Source organism: Scleropages formosus, chromosome 4 (assembly GCF_900964775.1).
Source record: "Scleropages formosus chromosome 4, fSclFor1.1, whole genome shotgun sequence".
In the NCBI taxonomy this organism is placed as follows: domain Eukaryota; kingdom Metazoa; phylum Chordata; class Actinopteri; order Osteoglossiformes; family Osteoglossidae; genus Scleropages; species Scleropages formosus.
The window spans coordinates 31,556,100-31,579,202 of NC_041809.1; the positions used below are offsets into that span (position 1 = coordinate 31,556,100).

Genomic DNA, 23,103 nt, shown 5'->3' on the forward strand with positions numbered 1-23,103 from the left:
CCCTCCCAATATACTGCGCTTAAGAACTTGAAACTTTGTCCCATACGGTTACGCTCCTGTGGAGGTTGTGCTAATGTTACATATAAATAGTCCATTAAAAAATCTTCTTTAACTAATATGATTACATAATAGGGGGGGGGGGGTACTCCAGAACAGCCCACCAAGGAGCTGAACTTATACTGTTACCGAATATTATAGAGGATTCTAGAATGTGAGCCATATAATGTGAAGAGCAAGTGGTTTGGACATAGGTTCGATCCTTTTTGCGACTGTATGGAGTTTGCATGTTATATTACATTTATTCATTTGGCTGATGCCTTCCTCCCAAAGCAATGTACAGTACTATATATATTATAATCCACCTGCAATCATTGACCCATTTACATAGCTGGATAATTTTTACTAGAGCAATTTGAGGCAAGTACCTTGTTCAAGTGCACTACAGCTAAAAGGGGGACTTGAACCCACAACCTTTGGAGCTAAAGGCAGCAGCTCCAACTACTAGGCTGCTAGCTGTCATGGGGCTCCCTATTAACAGCTGTCCCTGTCCCAGCTGATGTTGTCATCATGTTTGTGTTGCTTTCCTCCAGGTGTTCTAGTTTGTTCCCACAATACAAAGATGGGTTTCAGGTCAGTTAGTGACTCTAAAGTGCTCTTAGTGTGTATCCGTGTGTGTGATTGCAGTGCCGCGAACTACTGTCATGTGCAAGGTGTACCCTCTCTTTTACCCTGTGTTTCCAGCGCAGGCTGGTGCGCTTTGACCCCACACTGGACAAGCGGTTACAATGGATGGATGGATGGATAATTTTAATTGCGTTCAGAACAGACATGTTTTGAGCACCTTTTTTTCCGGAATGCTCTTGTCACCAACTTTTACTGTTGTCATAGCAACTGCGTTATAGCGCTCTAAATGTTGCCGATCATGTGTATTATTCCTTACTTTAGCTTCCTGCGAGAAAGACTTGGTTGGTTCCAGTTGTTTCGACATATTAGTATGATAGCATATAATGTATGAAAGAAAAGAAGCACACAAGACAAAATAGAATAACCTAAATTTCATTACTGTTGTATATCCTCAAGGTGTTTAGAACTTTATCAATGGGATACAAAAGTTATTAGATATATAAAGTGTTCACATTGAAATTCTGATTTAAATTAGTAAAGTGTTAATGTTATAAGACTGATTTAATTGTCAGGTTTCTAAATGGATTTTTCCTATGACAATCCAACCCCGTGATACAGTGTACTCTATTTCCATGACAACAACAGAATCCAAAATAAATATGCAATATGTTTGTCTATGTTTGTGCAGCAATTTCAGCCGTGGAAACCTAGAAATTATATAATTTAAAAGATGCTTTTTTTCGCCTTTGAATTTATTGACCGCAAGGTTTGAGAAGTGAGTACCTCCTTAAACACACCTTTCACCAGCATCATGGCCCCCCCAGGTCAAGACAGCTTGCAGTGTAGTGGTTAGTGCTACTGCTTCTGAACCTAAATGGTGCAGGTTTAATTTCCATTTCCAGCACCCTTGCGCAAGGGACTTCACCAAAGTGGTTTACAATGCTAAGGTGCGTACAATTATTTTACTCATTTATATAGCTGAGTAATTTTACTGCAGAAATTTAGCAAAAGTACCATGCTCAAGGGTACTACAGTTGAAGGTGGGGATTGAAGCCATGATCTTTGGGTCCAAAGGCAGGAGCTCTAACTACTACCACAACCAGTTGTCCCCTGGTTGATGCATTTAATCTGATATAAACTGGGTAGGTTTCATGTTGCATGTGTATCAGACCAGGTAGCATGGAAGCAGACTGGTACATCACAGCTCCTGAGCAGCGGGTACAGATGTGGGCTCAAATCTGGCTCAGTCTGTGTGGCGTCTGCGTAGGTTTTCCTCCCGGTGCTCCTGTTCATCATGAATGCTCATCAGGATGTTATTATTTTCTAGGTTATTAGAAGACTTCTATAAGACGTGTACATCAAGAAAGAGAAAAACATGGACTTCGACAGGGTACTTCTGATTCATTAATCTTCTGATATTTCAGTAAATGGTGTGTCCATCTTTACTTGGCTTTCTCGTTGACCCTGATGCCTCGTGCTCCTCTGGGAACAATTCTGCTGCTAATGGCAGCACATTAAAGGAAATAGAAGGCATTATTCCTTCAGATGCAGTAATGCAAAATGTATTATGAGGCATTACTGTTCTTGAACTTTGGCTGGTGCATCTGCAGGGTAGCTGTTCAATCCTTGAGCAAGGTACTTTCTCCAAAGTGACTTACAATGTTAAGGTACTTACAATTACCTTACCCATGTATACACCTGAGTAATTTTACTGGAGCAATTTAGGGTAAGTACCTTGCTCAAGGGTACTACAGCCAGTGGTGGGGAATCAAACCAGCCACCTTTGTGTCCAAAGGCAGTATTACCATGTTTCGGGTTAGCTCTTCAGTCCATATGTACAATTAAATAAAGATGAAATAATTAATAGGATACAATAGGTAATGCTTCATTCTTCTACATTTTGTTGCTCTCGTGCAGTATTTTATCTTAACAGATGTTGGAGAAAGTACGCTTCCTGCCCAATCCAGAATGAAACGCACAGATTTTAAATTGAAGACCACTTTTGACATAACACACACTTCGGACATTGCTTGCCACCAACACCATCAGCCCGGAACAAAACAAGGCCCTTTTTACGTCACTCCTTTAGCAGCAAACATCGTCAGATGAGTTTAGCAGCTCACCTTATTTGACCTTTTATGACACATGGTACTTCTACAGAAGCAGTAGCAGGTAGTAGGGTCAGAGCAGAGCTCCTGCACAGTAGGTGTCTTTGCACACAGGTATTCAGGTTTGCATTTTTAGCACATTCAATTTCATCTCACACCTCGAATAAAGCAGCAGAAACATTGTAAAGTCTTTGCAATTATAAGGTTTAACGTAGGAATGTGTGCGAAGGGGTCCCGAATGTAGAAGTGTGTTGCATTTACTTCCTATAAGCCACCACCCTGTCACCAAAAACACAAGTGGGTGCAACTTCTATATCCATGGAGAAGAGAGAAGTTACTGTATATTGATTGTGATGAATCATTTATGTCAGTTCCTTTATTGTGCACCTTCTCCCGCTGTTGATGTGGTTCATATGTGTTTCGTGAAGAGGTGGTCTTCTTCCCGCAATGTACCCTATTGCCACCTCCCATCTTTCGATTCAATTATTTTCTTCTCACACAGTGACACAGAGCGCTTTCCTCTGGACACCCACATTTCACAACTTGAAAAAATGGATGTTTTGGGCACAGCAGGTAAGTATCATACACCAACATGAGTTGCTGCGGTTGTGCCCGTCCATTTAATGTGGTTTCCTTACACCCACTTCACCGGAAAGAACTTGGAGAATAGCACTGCATGCCAAGTGAATATGACAGTGAAGTGAAATTATGTTTTAGAAGCTTAAAAATGGCGAAGCACAGATGTTTTCATGGCTGTTGTTCTATTTGTTCATTTTACAATTTGCAGAATGACAGTGACATCCTGCAGGAGGAGGTTCAGTCATGTTTAGGCAAAAATGGAGTGTCCATTTTCAGAAGTACCCCATTTTGGCCACCAGGTGGCGCCAATAATTAGCTGGTCTGTACTAATTTTCTAATAATATCTTTTCAAATACACACACACACATTTTCTGAACCGCTTGTCCCATAATTAAAATAAAAAACCAAGTAACACAATCGACTGCTCAATATTTTAAAGCAGCAGTAAATACTTATTCAGTGATCAAAGTCTAAAAAAAATTATTTCGCAAACAGATTACTGCAAAACGAGTACATGTTCTTGTATTTTGCACAGTAGATATACCCTGTATTGTTTTAATAATTGTTTAATTGCTTTTTGTTTTTTTGGTCTGTATACGGTAAACATACCGGAAATACGTCATTGAGGGAAACGTCTTCAAACTTGTGAGCGACCAACCAAACTAATTTAACTGAACCAGTTAAAAATCGAATAAAATTCATTATACATTTTAGTAGACTGGACGAAGCTCCACGAACAAGTACACCATGTCAATTCATTTGTTTCAAAATATTTTGCCCGTGTTATTCGGGCATTTGTTTGTAGACCACGTGTCGGAGTTCTATCAACATTTTCTAGGCCACGGACGGACTCAATACGTGAACCTCTTAAGAGAAATATATGCACATAAATTCAGGAAATATTGCACTGAAATATGAAAGAATTGTGTCATACAGAAGACAGCCAGTCAGTGTGAGTGCGGAGAGTTCGAGAAACGTAACCTCAGTCAACGGGGAATACAGTACACTAAACATGCTTCGCTCCTTTGCCTGGATTATTAAAACAGCGTTAATAGGTTAAATTCTTCTTTTCTTTAAATAGCCCAACCCATACTTTCTAAAAACCACACCTGACGCAAACATGCCGCTAAAAATCGCCAAGGCAGACGATACAAGTAGAACCCTTGTGCCGCTAGATACCAAAAAGTCACTGACGTCACAAGTTTATCCAATGAAATCGCAGATGTTGCTGTGTGAGGGCCAATTAAATTGCCGCTTCCCTCTCGCGAGGACCAATGACGAAAAGGTTTTTAGCGGCTCCTATGGAAGGTGGTGGGGGCAGATCATGGCTTTGATTTGGGGTGGGACGGTGTATTCTGACGTCTTCGCATTTCAGCGTGAGGTTTCCTGCCTCATGTAGTTAAAAATAATCGCCACACTACTGGGACTTGATGCATTTTTTTTTCTTCATAAGGTTAGACTAGGGTTTTTTTTTTTTTTTTTTTTTGTAAAATCACGGAACTGCTGAGATATACATATATATAATTTGAGCGTTTCTGTCGGGGACAGCGATCTGTACTGAAGCTAACACACCGCTAGCTGTCTCTAGCTAGCTCTCCGTGGTGCTGCAGAATGGACGAAAAGGCGTTTACGAAGGAGCTGGATCAATGGATCGAGCAACTGAACGAATGCAAGCAACTCACGGAAAACCAAGTGAAAACCCTGTGTGAAAAGGTAGACAACGAACACTTCTTGGCACGTAACTGTACTGTACTGAACCGTATGAATGAACTAAGCTGTGAATGTTGCGCCCAGACCGGTTTCGCAGCCGGCGAGTGACGATGCTGTCGACAGGAACCACCGAGTTTTTTAAGATGGCGGAGCTGAGAGTCTCACTGACATACTAGACTATGCAATACTTTACTATCTGGCTTAGTCGCTAGAAGATGTAAACCGTGGCGTTTATCAGTTCTATTATTTACAAATCTACGTGAAATTCATGCGGTTTAATAACTGCTACAGCCTGCTAGTGCTGTGCAGCCACACAGTTCACTGACTGATCTGATGATGTAGGCTAGCAGGTCGGGATCTGTACAGCTATAGGCTGCGGGGAGCAGTACTGACCCTGGTCGCGTGACGCTCGCGCGCGGGTTTGCGGTGACGGGGCCCGCGCGGCTGTGCCCTTCGGTCGGCAGCGCTCGTGCGAGTGTGAGCCTCGTTCTCGCTCAGCATCTTGGGCAGTTCCTACAAGACGGCGCTAAAATGGCGCCGCCGTTCCGTTCAACGTAGAGCTCAGCCTCGGCTCGGCTATTCTCACTCTTGCCCCTAACCCAGGGCTTCGCCTTTTTCCTAAACCAGACGTGTCGTAAGTGTTAGAATGACAGCAACAAACGATTCCCGAACTGTGGTCCTAGTTAGGTTGGGGCTTGCCTTGTTGCTGCTGAGGCACCAGTAAATGCTAGAAATTAGACTAAACTAAGTCAAGATTTCGGATCTTCGTTGCTGTAATTTCTTCACTGTACTAAGGAATGTAATGCTGAAATTTCCATGTAAATCGGCGAAGTTGTCTCTCGTGTTATTTTATGAACTGAAATGAGTTAAAAAAAACTGAAAAAGAACCAACAAGTACGTTGGCATGATCTAGGCCGAGTAAGTAGGTCAAAGAGAAGGTGCCCAGTTGTGCACTCTTCCCAAGGCACTGAAAAGGGCTTTGACCTCAATCGCCACCCAGGCTTGTCCGCTTACACATGACTGGCTTTGTAATTTAATGAACTCTGCTCCATTCCAGTGATGTCATGAGTTGTTTGTGGGTCTCCCCCCCCCCCCCCACGAGTGGAATAGCAACGTTGGGGCAAAGCAACCAGTCATATAATATGTATGGTGTAATTTTGACTCGATATGGGACATTGTAATATTCAAGATACTTCCTAAAGCTAAATACTTAAAGAACTGCAGCTTCAGCGCTTTTGTTGCTATAGTGTTTCCTACTGAATTATAGATCAGTTGCCCGCTGCTGCTGCCATTATATTGCAGTACATCACTTACCAGCTGGACTTGATCTGTTACCATTTCATAGCTGAATGATGAGATGCTAGCTGTCTGTTCAGTCTGTAATAGGAGATAGTGAGGTGTTGTGATGCTCCGGAGCTGTACTTTCAAGCCAGCTAAATATCAAGAGTCAAAATGTTTGGTAAACAAAAAAATGAGATCTATGAAAATTCTAAAATGAGCACGATGGCTCTTTTACAGGGGAACGTGTGTCTACTCGTAACATTACGCACTTCACAGTATTTTCCAAGTAACATAGAATTTCAACACTTTGTTTGAAAATGGTATTTTATCCTTTAAATGAAGTGCCTCAAATGTTTTAAGCTTTGTTGATAAACACTACGGTTCGGTGGCACAGCGAGTAGCGCTGCTGTCTCACAGCACCTGGGTGGTGCGAGAGGATGTGGCTTTGATCCCCGCTCAGTCTGTGTGGAGTTTGCATGTTCTCCCCCTGTGTGTCTGGGTTTGCTCTGGGTGCCCTGGTTTCCTCCCACAGTCCAAAGACATGCTGTTCAGCACCTGTAGTGCGTAACAGACGGGTAATGTTCCACTGATGTATGGATGAGTGACCCACTGTGAGTAGTCTATCTAGCAGTGTAAGTCACCGAGGTGAATAAGGTGTGTGGGCTGATAACACTTCATAGAGTTCATTGGAAGTTCTTTTGGAGAAAAGTGTCTGTCTGCTAAATAAATGTAAATGTAGTGGGTGCAAACCTGGAAAAACATGTTTCCACTTTTATTTCACCAAACATTATTTATTTATTTATTTACCTGATGCCTCTTTTTCCAACATCACTAACATTAATCACCTTTACAATGATTTGTCACACAGGGTATTCTTAATGTGTCGTTTCAGTTCAGGTTAACTTGACTATCTTGATTGCAAGTGTATGCCAGGAGCAAGATTTGAACTGCACACCTTCAAATTACAAGGCAGTAGCTGAAAACATTACACCGTCTGCTGTTGCTAACATGTTGCTGATAGTGTGGCTTGTCCTGTTACCAGACAGATTTTCACACCAGTGTAGATTTTGCATGGATTTCCTCTGGGTGCTCTGGATTCACGCTGAATAGCCCAAAGACATGTGTTTTGGGGAACTGGTAACTCTAAATTGCTCTCAGTGTGAGTGACTTGGTGTGTGTGACCAGCCTGCTATGTCCTGATGTCTTGGTCACCGTTTACCCTGCCTCACGCTTAGGGTATGGACCACCATGAAAATTATGCAGGATGTATATACTAGATTGTTTGTTTGTCCTTTTCTATCTTGTTCTCACAAGGGTTCCTCTAACAACTCTGTTTTGTGTCTTTGTGTATTTTGGGGAATGTGATCAGTATTGACAGTAGGATGATAAATGTAGGTAGGTAAGAGAGCTGCTTATACTGATGTGTGCAATTTGATCAGTTTAGCAACTGATAACATGTAAATGTAAACTTAATATTTTCTTCTTGGTCTTAAAAAGCAGTTGAAAAGAGCCAATAAGATAAAACCTTTTGTGTGGTTTGTTAGTGATGTATTTTACAATAAGTATGCCACAATAGTAACCAATGGCTCCATTACTCAATGGTAATGGTGTATTCAGAAAAATGCGATGACAGCGTAAAAATAACCATGGAGAGGATTGATTGCGTGTTGCATCACAAAGTACATCTGACTCACAGTGCTGTGTAAGTGTCTGTTTTTGGACACACTGTGCAGAAATCTGTATTTAGCTCATGATGTTCAATAGTGGAGCCACAACCTGAAATGCCTAGTCTCTGTATGCTGTTAAACCCTCTGCTTTTTCTGTTGTAGAGAATTGCCATTTAAGGGAGGGCAGATTAGTTTTGAATTGGGGAAACTTTTTAGATTGCTTGTTGACTGCCAGCCGTAGTTTGCTGGGAAGACTACATAAGTTTTGGTGGACTTTTGTCCAAAAGTGTCTTATTTAGCAGATGCTTTTCTCCGAAGTGACTTCATGCTTGGTTTGAACATTAAGCTATTTTTTTGGGCAGCTGGGTAATTTTTACACAAACAGTTCAGACTAAGTACCCTGTTTGTGGATATTGCTGCAGGAGCTGGATTTGAGCCTGGACCTTTTAAATGCTAGACAGCATCTCTTAAGCTCTACCCCACTTGCTGTTTATTTTAATTCCACTAGCTAAAACTGGTATGTTACATGAGTGGATCCACAAAATTAACATTTATGTTGTGCAATTCCTGCTTTAGCTTCTTCTAAGACGTAGTGGTGGATGTAACGTATTTTTAAAAGTCAGCCTTTTAAATAAAAATGCAATATAGATTAATATGACAAATGAGCCCAGTAGCACAACAGATCTGCTGGCTTAAATCACCCTCTGAATGTATGTCATGGTGCCAAACAGCAATAGAGTAGAATGATTTTAAGTTTGTGCAGCCATCCTTCTGATATTTCTCAGTCACCATCTGTTGCCATAGTCCTCCTGGGGGGTTGGCTTACTCATGTCTCTCTCATTTAGTGACCCACAACTGTGATTCTCACCAGTGCTTGCTGCTTGCAGCGTGGGATTTGGAGATGCAAAGCTTCTTAACATTCCCATAAATCTTGAACTTAACACAGTGACCTTTTATGAAGCAACAGGACAGCTTCTTCACTGAAAGGCACTGGTTTTAATGATTTCCCTTTGTAGTTAGTTGAGGTAAAGGCAGTGTGTTTTCTGTTTGTCATGAGGAACTATGTGTGTTTAGAATAACACTGCAAAACCAGTCTGAGCGGTTTTGTGGTATTTAAAAGTGATCTTTTTTGAAAGACTTGCATACAGTTGAATGTTGTATTATGTTTTTCATTCGTTACTGTAGTGACATTGTGACAATACTTCTATAACCCATTTCTTATGAAAGTGTAGAATTGCTAAGTATAGCATGACTGTAGAATGTTTGCGTTTCTCCAAAGTGACTTTATTTTAACCTTATTCATGTGGTTTTGGTTTTACTGGAATGATTCAGGGTAAGTGCTTTGCTCAAGGGTACTGCATCAGGAGGTGGAATCTCAAGCTAGATTCTTCAAGTGCAAGGCAGTGGTGGCTCTAACTGCTGAATTACCTTCTGGCCAAAAATAACTTGTTATAGGTTCTTAATATAGTAAAAAAATATTAAAACAATGTCTGTGCTCATGTTCTGACCTTTTGTTTTTTCATGCTCATTCTCTCCCAGGCAAAAGAAATCCTGACTAAGGAGTCCAATGTGCAGGAGGTGCGATGTCCAGTCACTGTGTGTGGAGACGTCCATGGGCAGTTTCATGACCTCATGGAACTGTTTCGCATCGGAGGGAAGTCTCCAGACACAAATTATCTCTTCATGGGAGACTATGTGGACAGGGGTTACTACTCTGTGGAGACTGTAACGTTGCTTGTAGCGCTTAAGGTAATCTGATTATTTGAAGTTTAAAATCTGCCAGTTTGTGGGTTTACTCTAATGTAGGAAGAAAGATGCAGCTTAAATTTCCTTGAGTTAAGCAATTAGTTTTTTAGGATATTTGTCATGATCATAACAATACAATATTACTCTGAATTTTAAAGCCAAAATTCTTTTTAAAATTTATGAAAATATTTTTAAATTATTTAATCTGTTTAAATTTGCTGAATGAGGTAAATAAGCAGCATGATGTCATTTGTTTTAGTTTTTTCTTAAAAGTGAAATGATCTTTCCTGTCTTTTAGGTTAGATATCGGGAACGCATCACAATTCTTCGAGGGAATCATGAAAGCAGACAGATCACACAAGTGTATGGATTTTATGATGAGTGTTTACGGAAATATGGCAACGCAAATGTCTGGAAATACTTCACGGACCTTTTCGATTACCTTCCCCTCACTGCCTTGGTAGATGGTCAGGTGAGATGCCGTATACTATGGATCCTTTTGGTAAATGGCCTTCAAGCAATGGTAGCCAGCTATGGTTGCAGTTATGTTTAATCATGAATTTTGTTGTGTAACTTTTTTTCTTTCCGCCCCCCCCCCCCCCCCCCCCCCCATAGATATTCTGCCTTCATGGTGGACTCTCCCCATCCATAGACACACTGGATCATATCCGAGCACTTGACCGCTTGCAGGAAGTTCCACATGAGGTGAGGAGTCCTAGCATGCTGCATTAAATGTTTTTTGTTTTGTACCTTTATGTTGTCATTAGTACATATCTTGCCTTTCTCAGGGACCAATGTGTGACCTCCTGTGGTCAGACCCAGATGACCGTGGAGGCTGGGGAATCTCTCCCCGAGGGGCTGGATACACCTTCGGACAGGACATCTCTGAAACGTTTAACCATGCCAATGGCCTTACCCTGGTCTCAAGAGCTCACCAGCTGGTAATGGAGGTAAGTTCCCCCCCCCCCCCCCCTTTTTTTTTTTATTTTTTTATAAAAAAAAAAAAAAAACACTCATTAAAGTACCCCTTTGCATTGCCATGTTTTGTAGTCTACAAGTGAACTGAATGTGAGTTTTGAAGTTAGTTTGCATTAATCTGGCAAGTATTCAGAATTTTTTTTTGTTTTGCTAGCCATATATTTTGCATATATTGGACATATATACTCTATGAATTAAATGTCTCCTGATGAAGGGGGGAGGAAGCTGACAATTTTAATCATGCACTTTTATCATGGAATTATACTTCATAAACTTGGTATTGTAAGTAGTTGTCTTGCTTTATTTTTTTTCCTGCACAATTTCCAAAAGTGATTTGACAGCAGTCTTTTGTAACTTCAGTGAGTCACACAAAAACTGTCAGGATACAAAAGCATGACAAGCTGTTCCACTCATGATTTCTTTCAAAGGAAACTTTTAAAGGATTCGAAAAGCCATGCTCCGCAAAATCATTGCAAATACACCTTCTTAGGAAGAGTTTTGTCCTGTTCATATTAAGATTCATTTGTCACTTGATGCCATTTTACTTTTTCTGTGTACCGCTTTCTAATGGGAAAAACTTGTATTCCAGGGTTACAATTGGTGCCATGATCGCAATGTGGTAACAATTTTCAGCGCACCAAATTACTGCTACCGCTGTGGGAATCAGGCAGCTATCATGGAACTTGATGATACTCTCAAATATTCTTTGTAAGTATTTTAAGACTAAGAATCATTTCCCCCATCTGCTAGTTGAAAATGTAGTGACAGTAAATGAATACTTGGTGTGTGGCTAGTAGTTGCTGAACAGGTTAGCAACATGAACGTATGATGAAAAGTGTTGCTAGTTCACTTCTACATGTGGGCATTTTTCCGTTTTACGGTTATTTTATTAATGATGTCCAAATGACTGGAATGTAAAATTGTAGGTTTTGTACATACTGTTTGAATAAATGCTAATTAGATTGGAATTTTTTTTTCCCTCCCAGCCTGCAGTTTGATCCAGCACCTCGCAGAGGGGAGCCCCACGTAACCCGTCGCACTCCAGACTACTTTCTCTAACTTTTCTGTACAGTATTGTCACGATTTAATATCCAGTAAGCTTAAAGGGGTAGGGTGGGCAAAAGGCTGAGAGAAGTACCTGTTCAAGAATTCAGAAACCACCTGTGTACGTGGACCAAAAGGTGTGCCATATTCAAAATGAAATTTTAAAGGCTCTGCTGGAATGACCATGAAGAGAATCAACTGTGAATTCCTCGGTGCATGTTTAAAACTGATCTAGAGCTGCCATTTTTGTTTTCACAAGTTTTAAAAACATGCACATATTGTATTTACATTAAATATGCAATGCTATAGCCAAATGGAATTCAGTAATCACCAAGTCTGTCATATTTCCAGAATGTGTACATGTGCTGGCATAGATCAGAAACTTATAACTTCTGAAATGCATTCTGGAAATGGTCTTTGTGATTAAAAGTAATTGTTTAGCTATAGCTTCATTCATAAAAGTATGAAAGAAGGCAGTGAACATGCATTAAAAAGCTTAGATTACCAGGGTCTATTGGGCTGTCTAAAAAAAAAAAAAAGTGTTCCTCGTTTTCAGGAATGGTTTTTCTGTCTGCACTTTTTATTTTTATGTCATGACTCATACTTCTGTAGTTGAACTGCACAGGTTTTATTTACTCCACTAATACTTGTGAACTAAAAGCTGTTTCGATAAAGCAGTTTCGATAAGGAGGACAAGACAAAAAAAAAAAAAAGCCAACGTGAAAAGAATTACACTAACACTTTTTGGTGGTTTGTCTGTATTTAGGGTTCCAGTTGAGTAATAAAGATGGAAGTTGCTCCTTGATGTTTTGCATGATTCATTTATACAGTTATTTGGTAGGGGGTAGGACAAATGGCATATTAGGACATTTGCAATGAAAACATGACACTGGCGTTCTGTAATAAATGAAAACAGAAGGTAATTTTGAAAATTAAGTACCCTCTGAGAACCAAATGGTGAATTTGCTCAATAAATACTAAGCTCAAATTATTTCCATATATATATGCTAAATGTAAGAATGACCAGAAAGCTTTCTGGTAGTCTTAATGACCTTCATAGATTTACTTGTATGAGGTGCATTTTATGGAATGTCCTACAGATGATGTGAACTGAACTACAAAGCCGACAGGATGTTTACATAATGCTTTTCTCCAAAGTAAATTACAGTATTAATCTACTTACAATTATTTTACTCATTTATACGGTTGGTAATTTCAGTGGAGCAATGGAGGGTAAGTGCCTTGTCCAAGGGTACTACAGCTGGAGGTAATGTTTGAACTGCTTACCTTTGGGTCCAAAAAGAGCATTGCTAACCACTGCGCTACCAGCTGCCCTGTCATACTAGTCAAGTCTGAACACTTGACAATTAAATGTGTATACCATGCGAGAACCAAGAGCTCTTTCTCTTACAGTTGGAGGTGATGGATAATGAAGAATCCCAGATGTGGACTGCTTTTGTACAAATTTGGAAAGCAATAAAATGTATGACAGGATGGTTTACATCTGAGGACCAGATTACTTAGAGGAAGGTAACTAGTGTCTACAAAAGAGTCCAAGCGCTACAATCCCAGTGCTTGCAGAAGCTGATCCACCCTACAGGAGTGCTCTCGAAACTCATCTTTCACACCTACTTCCCTCCTTGATCCTGAAACCTTCTCGCCACCTGCTGAGTCAGCTCTACAGGCACTACAGCTCCTGCAGTATGTGCTTTGGCAACAGCTGTATCCAACAGACAAGAAGACGCCAAATGCATACAGGGAAATGCATACCCCCTTACCAAGGAAGCAAATGTATCTAAGATCACACAGGTGCGCAAGTGGAAGGAGGAGCTCAGCTGTGCCATTTTCCAATGACACTTCACCTGGAACTCTTACCTCGGTACTTTCGAACCCAAGGATGAAACACGTGGTTTCCGCAAACCTAAACATTCATACATCGAATACTGCGAAAATTATTAAAACTTCATATTAACCATTTTCAACGGGCAAAGCGCGTTTCATATTTCTTGCGGTGCCGCTCATTGTCAGTTGTGTGAACAAATAACATCGCGCAGCTTAACGACAAGGATTATGTTTATTAACTGACTTACAATTATTTACCCGTTTACACACCTAGGTAATGTTAATGGAACAATTTTAGGGTAAGTACCTTGCTCAATGGTACTAGCTGGAGGAGGGATTCGACCCTGCGACCTCTGGATCTAAAGGCAACAGCGCTAACAAGCTACCCCATCAGTTTAATGTTTAAATATCAGTTCTGTTATATATAATGGGGTAGTTTTGTTCCTGCGAAACATCTCATTTTTGCCATGATTGTGTGAAATACAAATATTTCAACGTGAAGTTGGGTTATATTACATAAAATACGGTAATCAATAATATTGTATAAACTCATTGCTCGCCCTAAATCATAAAATGAAACGCACACGAAGATAATGAAAAAATCTGTGACACTTTGCTCTTTTTCAGATCCTTTTCCATTTATTAACTTAGCTGACGGTTTTCTCTAAAGCGACTCACACTTGTTCACCTATTTATACAGCTGGGTAATTTTACTAGAACAATTTTAAAGTAAATACGGTGCTCAGTGGTACTAGCTGGAGGTGGGATTCTAATCTGAGACTTTTGGATCCAAAAAACAAGAATCACTACACTACATGCCCCATGATTTTAAATCTTTAAATACAACACAGTTTTGCTGTAACGCAGTAGTTTTCTTCCTGAGATTATACATGTTGCCATTATGTGTAATAATGTTTCAGTGCGAGTAGTGTTGAGACTTCACTGCGCCTGAGTGGAGTGAGAAGAAGTGGGTTCGGTACCCATTCAGTCTGTGTGGAGTTTGCATCTTCTCCCCGTTTCTGCGTGAGTTTCCTCCGGGTGCTCCGGTTTCCTCCCAGTGCAAAGACATGCAGTTCAGGTGGTTTGATGATTCCAAAATTACCCATAATGTGTGTGTGACAGAAAAGTGTCTTCCACTGGTGTATGGATGAGTGACCCATTGTAAGTAGTGTATTTAGCAGTGTAAATTACTTTGTGTGAATAAGGTGTGGGCTAAAAACACTAAGTGTTCACTGGAAGCCGTTAAATTATGCGTGAAACGTGAATTTCGGTTATAAAACATAAATTACGGTAATCAATAATATTCAAAAACTCACTGTACGCCCAAATCAGAAAATACAAAATGAAAAGTAATTCTTCTTTACATTTATTCATTTAGAATAGCTGACAGTTTTCTCCGAAAAGACTCACAATGTTAAGATACTCAGAATTATTTACCGAGTTAAACAGTAATGTAGGATAAACATGTTACTCAACGGCAGTACAGCTGGGATTCGAATCTGCGACCTTCGGGGCCAAAGATAGAAGGTCTGACCACTACACTACCAGCTATTCCGACCTAGTCTTTTCTTGACCATCACCATGTCCGACAGAACACTCCGGTACCCCAACACTGCAACCACCATGTTTCATTGCAACACTGTCGATCAAAATTAAGCACGAAATGCAAAAAAAAAAAAAAAGAGCAGAGCAAGTCTGAATTTTCTGCATGGGTTATTTGTTCCTAATGACACTTGGGAAGTTTTCGTTCAGCGAGTTGCGTTTCTCTATGTATTCGAAGTATTATACCCAAAATGTGTCAGTCAGTGTACTAAATCAGACGCTACAGCCCGGCTGACCGCGCAAACTGAACTTCCCCGACCTCTTAAATGGTCACAAAAAAAAAAAAAAAAAATCAAAGTGTAGTTTGCTGGAGAATTCTCTCCTAAAGGCCAAGTCACTGGACTGCCCTGTGCGCTGCCTGAAAGAAAACAAACCGCTTCTTTAATCTTTAAACATACGAATTAAATTAAGGAAAAAATCTTTTTCGATGCGCAGTAAATTCTTTCGTGCGCACAGTTATTATAAATGTCATATCTTCGCATTTGTGTTGAAATTAAAATCAGGCAATCTATGTAGACTGCTTATGTAAGCTTTGCATGTTTGACAAAAGCAACGGGTACTTAAACGGGGTTTTGGATACTTGTGGATTGACTGTAGGTTCACGGTACGTGTTCAACGGCTCCTAAAGGATGTGTTTGCGTGTGATGTTGGACACGCGATACTGAGTTACTCGTAGTGTTCGGTGTGTGACCTCGAAGTGAGTGGAGCGAGCGGTGGGAACAGAAGATAATTGAATTGGCTGCTGCTGGCTGTACCGTCCATAGCTGAGAGAGACAGAGACGCGCACAGGCCTGACTGACAAGTGAGGCGGTGAACGGAACTCGCTGCTTTGCTTTATTTATTTCTGCCTTGCGATGAACGTCCCTGCGGTGGTCATCGGGCCGTTTATTCCTGTTTACAAGTGGAGGCTATAAAAATCCTTTTCTCGAGAATGTCATTGTTTGAGCTGGTTTTCGAACTCGTGATGTAGCTGTCTGGCGGTAACATGGTTAGCTAACAGCTAGCTGGCTGTGCTAGGCTAGGTAGCCGCTTGCTGACCGCGGCTCCCTGGTGACCAGTGTGTAAACAGCAGAGTATAACATAGTACAGCACTTTCCTGCACCTTCTGTGACAAAACACCTGACTAGTGTAAAAACAGCAATGGTTGTGAAGCGCACTTCGACCCGCAACGCAATAATAAGCTAATTAATAACCGTAAACGAGCCGCGCGTGTTCGCGATTATTTTTTTTTTATTTTTTTTTTTGTCCCAGCTGAATTACACGGGATTTTTCCTCTCTTCATATTAATTAAAATATGTTCACATACTCTGGAAGAGAAATTATTTTAAAATTGCTGTGACGCGAAGGCTACTTCCGGCTGCCGCTGGCCACTCGTCCGGAGTACCTGGTGGTGCTGCGGACACGCTGATCGCCGCCGCCGCCGCCCTCCTCCTCTCTTCATTTATTATCATCTTCCTCTTCGTCCTCTGAGCGCGAACGTCTCATTGGTTTCTCGTCTCTTCCAGATGCCGACTATTAAACTGCAGAGTTCCGATGGGGAGATATTTGAGGTGGACGTGGAAATCGCGAAACAATCTGTAACGATCAAGACCATGTTGGAAGGTAAGCCTCGTGTCACGTGTGTGTCTGTCTGTCATTGTCGCAGCAGCTCTCCATGTACAGCATTGACAGTTTTCAGTCTTTTCCACAGGATTGTACCACTGTGACAGTTCCAACTGGGAATGTAGAGGTCACGGAATGATGTAAAACAATATTTTTTTTTTCCTCCTCCAAAAAAGTTGGTCTCCTTGATTTACTAATACTGTAATTACTTATTTTCCAAGGTATCAATATGTTAATTTAACTGTCTATCTAGCTGATTGTAGTGGATAGGGTGGCTGCCTTTTGGATCCAAATGTTCCAGGTTTGAATTCCACACCCAGCTGTAGTGCCCTTGAGCAAGGTACTTAACCCTGTATTGCTCTGGTAAAATTACCCAGCTGTATAAATAAGTGAATAGTTGTAAATAGATTAACATTGTAAGATGCTTTGGACAAAAGCATTAGCTAAGCAAGTTTTTCTTTAAAATGTGAATTTTTTTCAGCAGTGACTTTGTTTTGACTAGAATTCCAATCTGCCTTCTGGTTCCAGTTGTGTATGTAACTTCAGGAGCCCGGGTATGCTTCCTAAAATATTTTGTTTAAACACAGATTTGGGAATGGATGATGAAGGTGACGATGACCCCGTTCCTCTTCCCAACGTTAATGCAGCCATTCTGAAAAAGGTATGTATGCCTGACTGCTTTTGGCACAAACTCTCTTCTGGACTTCTGTTTGTATGCTTTTACACTGATTCTTCCAGCAGTTGTTTTAAGAAGGAATCTCAAATGACTAATGACTGAAAGATTAACCACATTAATCAATTGTAATTTATAGCTGTACAGTTCATAACTGGTCTTTATATAATTAGCTCATCAATCAATTGTGGTGGTTCATCTTGGAAGACAAAGAACTGGAGCCAAGTGGTTCGGGTGGCTCCCTGGTGCAGAACTTGACTATAAGTTTGAAGGTGTGTCCCATGCTCGTATTCCTTGTGGTTTCCCAGGTGATCCAGTGGTGCACCCACCACAAAGATGACCCACCACCCCCAGAGGATGATGAGAACAAGGAGAAGAGAACAGATGACATCCCTGTGTGGGATCAAGAATTTCTCAAAGTGGACCAGGGAACACTCTTTGAACTCATTCTGGTGTGTTGTGCTGTTCCTTTCTCTACCTTTGGGTGTTTTTCTTAGATTCTTTCAAATCTGCTTTCATTTGGCTGATTTCTTGTCTCAGAGTTGGAATGTAATTTGTACTCGGTTTAGTTTTTCAGCTTCTCTGAGCCTTCGCTATCTCAGTTTGGCAGTATTTTGTCAGTTTGCTATTCGAGTGTCAGGAATTTCTCAAAGGGGATCAGTGTCGACAAGTGTCAGCTAAGGTCTTTTGAGACTGTTTGTTTGGTCTTTGACAAATTTGCCAAAAAGTTTGTTCTTGCTACTTGATTACTTTATTTTGTGTCAGTTTTTGTAAGGGTATGGATGAAGCTATTTTCCCTTTTAAATTAATGGAAAAACTTAGTTTCAGAGAAATTTTACTGTTGCAGTAGCATGCATATTTAGTGATTGGTAAACAAATAGAGAAGTTAGTAAATACGTGTAATCATACGTCTGTATAAATGGGTGGCACGGTGGCACAGCCAGTAGCGCTACGGTCTCACAGTGCCTGGTGTGAGAGAATGTGGGTTCAAGCCCTGCTTGGGCTGCGTGGAGTTTACATGTTCTCCCCGTGTCTGCGTGGGTTTCCTCTGGGTGCTCCTGTTTCCTCCAACAATCCAAAGACATGCTGTTCAGGTTCCCCCATAGCGTGTGAGTGACATAGAGAGAGTGTGTTCCACTGATGTATGAGTGAGTGACCCAGTGTAAGTAGTGTATCTAGTAGTGTAAGCCACTGCGGTGAATAAGGTGGGGGTTAGTAACGCTACATAGTATCCAGTGTAAGTTGCCTTTGAGAAAAGCATATAAGTAAATGTGGCCATTTACATCAATGAACAAAACTTCGGAAGGTTGTAGAAGCAGTGCTCACTGGCTCCCTCCTTTCTGTTCACTGATTTTTAGGCTGCCAACTACTTGGATATCAAGGGATTGCTAGATGTTACATGCAAGACTGTTGCCAATATGATCAAAGGAAAAACTCCAGAAGAAATCAGGAAGACCTTTAATATCAAGAATGATTTCACAGAGGAGGAGGAAGCCCAGGTAACACCTCTCACATCAAGGCAATGTACACTAGTTTAATTGCATGCAAGAATGTGCTTTATTGTACACTTTACATTTTCTCAGGTACGCAAGGAGAACCAGTGGTGTGAAGAAAAATAAGCAAGATTCTGCCAACACTAACGCACTGTAAGGATTGTTCCATAATCTGGTTGCACTGCGCTGTTCATACTTGTTAATATTAAAATAGACAACTAGGATGGCAGATCCTTGTACTTGGCATGATCTTTTTTTTTTCCCCTTCCATTTTTACAAGTACATATGAAGTTTTAATTTCCTTTTTAGCATATTTTTGCTTCCATGTCTGAATTGCTTTAGGTTCATTTTTTTTACTGGAATTATTGTATTGATTCAGAATGAATAGTTGTCGTTTATTAATTTACAGCTACACATGCAGTTTCATAAGTGCTGTGCTCCTTCAGAAAACTTTGAACATGAGAAGCTTTAAGTTGCATTGGTTTTGTGTAAAGGCTTTAGGTAGACTTTAGTGTGGGCAAAGAAGTATTTGTAAACAAAGTTGTCACACAATTAGTTTGCTTTGCATTTCCTCAGTATACAGGGAGTAGACAGCATCTTCTGTTGTGCAGAACTCTCAGTATGACATTAGAAATGCCAGCCGTGATATTCCATAAATAAATAAATGTAAAAAAAAAAAAAAATGCTCATTTTGTGTGTTTTTGTAGGTTTAAATGTGCACCCAGGGTACATTATGAAGGTAAAATTAGGAGTAACCTGTATGAAATAGTTACTGATGTTGCCTTTAAAAAAAAAAAAAAAACCAAACACTTTTTTTTTTTTTTTTTTTTTTTTTTTTTTTTTTTTTATTATCTTTGTCATCCAGATCTGAAAGCAAGTCTCATCAGAAGTGTAGTTATGGAATGAGCTTATCGGCAGAAAGGCTCTCCATTGGCAAATATAGCAAACTCTCCATTTAACTGGCTTCCTTTCGGTGGGGTTGTAAACAATGTTCTGAAAAGCTCTTTCACTCGCTTATTTGTAAGTTGGAAGAGTCGGTAATAATCCTAAAAATGATGCATTTTAGGAAACTAACATGTAGCGCATTGACTATAGTTGTATTTTAAAATTGCATTAATCCTCTTTGAAAGGGCAATTGTAATAAAGTGTGTGTTGTAAAACTACGACCTTTTTCCTTTGTGATCTGGTTTGTCACAGGTGCTCTTTATTTGTGGTAGTTTTAGTTGGCAATGTCTCAAAGCAGGAGCATCTTTATCTTAGAAATTACAAAGTCAAAATCGATTAACTCAAAGGTAAATTTTAATAAATCGCATTTTAACATTTGCAACATCAGTTTGACAAAGTATGATTCTGTTCCACATTCATGAATGTGGAATTTAGTGGAGAAATACTAACAACATAATTACATCGAACAAATTAATACCACAGAGGTGAATATTCTTCCACAAATAAAGCATAAAGGCTATGATTTGGTGTAGCTACCTGTGTAAGTCAGTTCTCCACTCATGTTGAAGGTGTTGAATTTTAGTGTCGCAGCACCCTCTGCTGGACATGTTGGGCTACAGCGTTTGTAGCCTGGTACCTTGTCACGTGGTACCACAGTAACTTTGCCACTTCTCCAGAAGCTGAGTATGACAGGATAAAGCTCTTAGTTTTCAGATGCATTTTTTTTTTTTTGGTACCCTAAGGTAGTAGTTACACAAACTGCAAATTACTTACAGCGACAGATCAACACTAAGGTTGTCTAGTTTCAATGAAAGAACGGTGGACACGAACAAACTTCAGCACAACATAAGTTCTTGAAAAATGTATTGCCTGTTTTGAAGTAAAACTAGAATGTCTAAAGCAAAAGCATTTTTTGTATTTTTGTTTTTTACAAACATAAGTTTTATTATATAAGGAGTTCCACATTTATTTAAAAAAAGATTTACAAAGAATACAGTACCCATTTGGTTTTTTTCCCCCTCAAATGTACGTTCAGTTACAGAAGCAATGCAGAAGCAGTTTAAATGGAGACTAGAGACAACAACAGACAAGTTCACCCAGCAGAAGCAATGCTTCAGCACCAAACAAAGGACATGTTAAATGAGTTGTGTGCCCTCCTTTCTGTAGCCTTACAAGTCTATAAATCCTACTTTTGGAAGATCAATGAGGTGAACTAACCCTCCCTGTTAATGACAAAAGTGCTGACATAAATACACCATGGAACTGAGGCCCCATCCAGCTGGTCATCAATGAACATGCATGGGAGTCCAACTGAAAGTTCTGTTATCAAGTTTAACATTTTTTTAATTGTATTTAAAGAAGTTATGGTTTTGGAGAATGTATAGACAGCCTCAGGAATTACTTTTGGCTCTAAGAAAGTAAACATTACAGTGCATCACTTCAGACATGTATTTTAAACTTCCTTTTGTCAATAGAGAGTTGGCACCAGAGACTGAAGTCATTCCTACAGGGAGAGTTTGGCCCTGGGATGAAGAACAGTTGATGGTTTAATGCATGTAATGATCATCTGTGTTAAATTTAGCCCGATTAAACCACCTTCACTGTTCATTTAAATATATGTTAAATATACACTTCTGAAAATACCCTTTTAAAAATACTTGTGAGTGAATTGCTGTGTTTAGGTGGTTTGTGGGTTTACTGCTATATAGCAATAAAAGTCCTAACAAGGCTTGTGGACTGTGGACATCTTTTCCAAAACAACTAGGAACGGGAATTCTGTCATGTTAAACACATCACAACTAGCAGAAAGGAGAATGGTGGCACCAGAAATGGGAAAGTTTTAAGAGAGGCACTCTCAAGCACAAGTACTTAATGATCCTAACCTCATAGAGTAGCTCTGAAGACATACATGCACGTAATGATCAATATGCAACTCTCCTTCAAATGACAAACTTTGTTCTTTAAAAAGAGACATGTAAACAACACTTTTCCGGACATTTGGAAATCGATTCATCAAAAGCCTTTTACCAGCACGCATTCCACTGAAGGAGAAACAGTTTTTCGAACAGAGGCAATGCGAGGCGTACGCCACGGCTGGAGTGATGGTGAATCTACCCTGATGCTTGCAGCGTGAACAACACTAGTCTCCGCGGAGTCCTGTGGGGTCGGGGGGCAGGCATTGTCTCAGCAGACAAGATGCTGGTGCAATGGATGCATTTCTTCACTGGCTGTGGATTCTGGTGATGAGTGCTGTTGATCCAGAATGTTCCAGGACCACCGATTTAGCGCTGAGATCTGTAGGTCTGGGAGGCTGTGAGGTTAAAAGCTTTGGGTGGGAGGTCTAGTGGGTGGGGCTTAAAGGCTAACGTGTCAGTGGACGACAGTGCTGGTGGTGGTGACGGTGCTTTTGTGACTCGGTTGAAACTTTTCCCGACAGTCCAGCATTCTGTTTGGTGGCCCCTGAGAGCGATGGGGGAATGTGGGATGGTGGGACATATTCGCTGGGGGCAGCGCTGCGATCGGCAGCAGCGGGGGAGGTGGGTGGCACAGTCTGGGGCGGAGTCAGGGCGATGGGGGCAGTGCTGGCTGGGGAGAGGGGTGAGTCTATAGCACTTCCATCGGAAGAATGGGGGCTGGCGCACTGTCCTCCTTGAAGGTAGCGAATGCACTTCTTTTTCCTCCTAGGAACAGTCAAGAGAGTTATCTGTGAATAAAGCGTGGATGCAAAGTGTCACCAGAATGAAGTCAAACAGCGTTCACCATGCTGTGAAACACAAACAAACAACATGCTGGAACTACCATCACAGGACTTACAAAGAGAGTTTGTAACCTTTCAACCATTTGACTGAATCTGTCCTATAGTAAATATTCATATTCGGCAACAAATTTGTCCATCTGCATTTATTCAGTTAGATGACACTTTTCTCCAAAGTCAGTGTTAAGCTGCTTATGATTATTTATCCATTTATACAGCTGGGTAATTTTAACTGGAGCAACATCAATCACGTGTACTGCAGTGTGAGGTGGGAATCAAACCTGGGACCTTTGAGTCCAAAGCCGCTCCAACCACTATGCTGGCAAAGCCTGCACTGAGTAAACGTCACCGCAAGATGCAAACCAGACATCAGTACAGAGAATCTTCGCAGGTCCTTGCATATGATGTTAAATGACATTAACTTTCCTGCCAGTCACAAATGATTTTGCAGTCA

General features: G+C 40.6%; 3 protein-coding genes across 17 annotated transcripts in view; 2 read left to right on the forward strand and 1 right to left on the reverse strand.

Annotated features, from left to right (window-relative positions):
• The first annotated feature begins 4,601 nt into the window (after positions 1-4,601).
• Positions 4,602-12,540, forward strand: LOC108934452 (serine/threonine-protein phosphatase 2A catalytic subunit alpha isoform). Its single transcript, XM_018752304.2, has 7 exons — positions 4,602-5,024; positions 9,509-9,718; positions 10,014-10,187; positions 10,331-10,420; positions 10,504-10,665; positions 11,283-11,401; positions 11,680-12,540. The coding sequence occupies exons 1-7, from the start codon at positions 4,923-4,925 to the stop codon at positions 11,750-11,752; spliced, it is 930 nt and encodes a 309-aa protein (XP_018607820.1). The 5' UTR covers positions 4,602-4,922; the 3' UTR covers positions 11,753-12,540.
• A 3,166-nt stretch (positions 12,541-15,706) lies between these two features.
• On the forward strand, positions 15,707-19,632 carry skp1 (S-phase kinase-associated protein 1). 2 transcript variants are annotated; one of them, XM_018751769.2, is made up of 6 exons: positions 15,707-15,785; positions 16,687-16,783; positions 17,371-17,444; positions 17,765-17,908; positions 18,815-18,955; positions 19,040-19,632. In XM_018751769.2, the coding sequence occupies exons 2-6, from the start codon at positions 16,687-16,689 to the stop codon at positions 19,073-19,075; spliced, it is 492 nt and encodes a 163-aa protein (XP_018607285.1). In that variant the 5' UTR covers positions 15,707-15,785; the 3' UTR covers positions 19,076-19,632. The 2 variants fall into 2 exon arrangements, with proteins under 2 accessions (XP_018607285.1, XP_018607286.1); XM_018751770.2 differs by lacking the exon at positions 15,707-15,785 and adding an exon at positions 15,830-15,983.
• Positions 19,633-20,230: 598 nt separating this feature from the next.
• Positions 20,231-23,103, reverse strand: part of LOC108934364 (transcription factor 7-like 2) — a 44,572-nt gene continuing 41,699 nt past the window's right edge. For 8 of the 14 annotated variants that reach the window (XM_018752042.2, XM_018752039.2, XM_018752046.2 and 5 more), the window contains one exon: positions 20,231-22,575. In XM_018752042.2, coding sequence (XP_018607558.1) covers positions 22,499-22,575 — 77 coding nt within the window. In that variant the 3' untranslated portion in view covers positions 20,231-22,498. Of the gene's footprint in view, positions 22,599-23,103 lie in introns of all 14 variants that reach the window. The other 6 variants (XM_018752043.2, XM_018752052.2, XM_018752051.2 and 3 more) reach the window with 3 other exon arrangements.

What these genes read in the sequence shown, in the direction of transcription:
- LOC108934452 (XM_018752304.2), top strand. Translation starts at nt 4,923, where the DNA reads ATGGACGAAAAGGCGTTTACGAAGGAGCTGGATCAATGGATCGAGCAA. An exon ending in TGAAAACCCTGTGTGAAAAG is followed by an intron (nt 5,025 to 9,508) that starts GTAGACAACGAA and finishes ATTCTCTCCCAG; the next exon opens with GCAAAAGAAATCCTGACTAA. An exon ending in CTGCCTTGGTAGATGGTCAG is followed by an intron (nt 10,188 to 10,330) that starts GTGAGATGCCGT and finishes CCCCCCCCATAG; the next exon opens with ATATTCTGCCTTCATGGTGG.
- skp1 (XM_018751769.2), top strand. Translation starts at nt 16,687, where the DNA reads ATGCCGACTATTAAACTGCAGAGTTCCGATGGGGAGATATTTGAGGTG. An exon ending in CACTCTTTGAACTCATTCTG is followed by an intron (nt 17,909 to 18,814) that starts GTGTGTTGTGCT and finishes ACTGATTTTTAG; the next exon opens with GCTGCCAACTACTTGGATAT. An exon ending in CAGAGGAGGAGGAAGCCCAG is followed by an intron (nt 18,956 to 19,039) that starts GTAACACCTCTC and finishes ACATTTTCTCAG; the next exon opens with GTACGCAAGGAGAACCAGTG.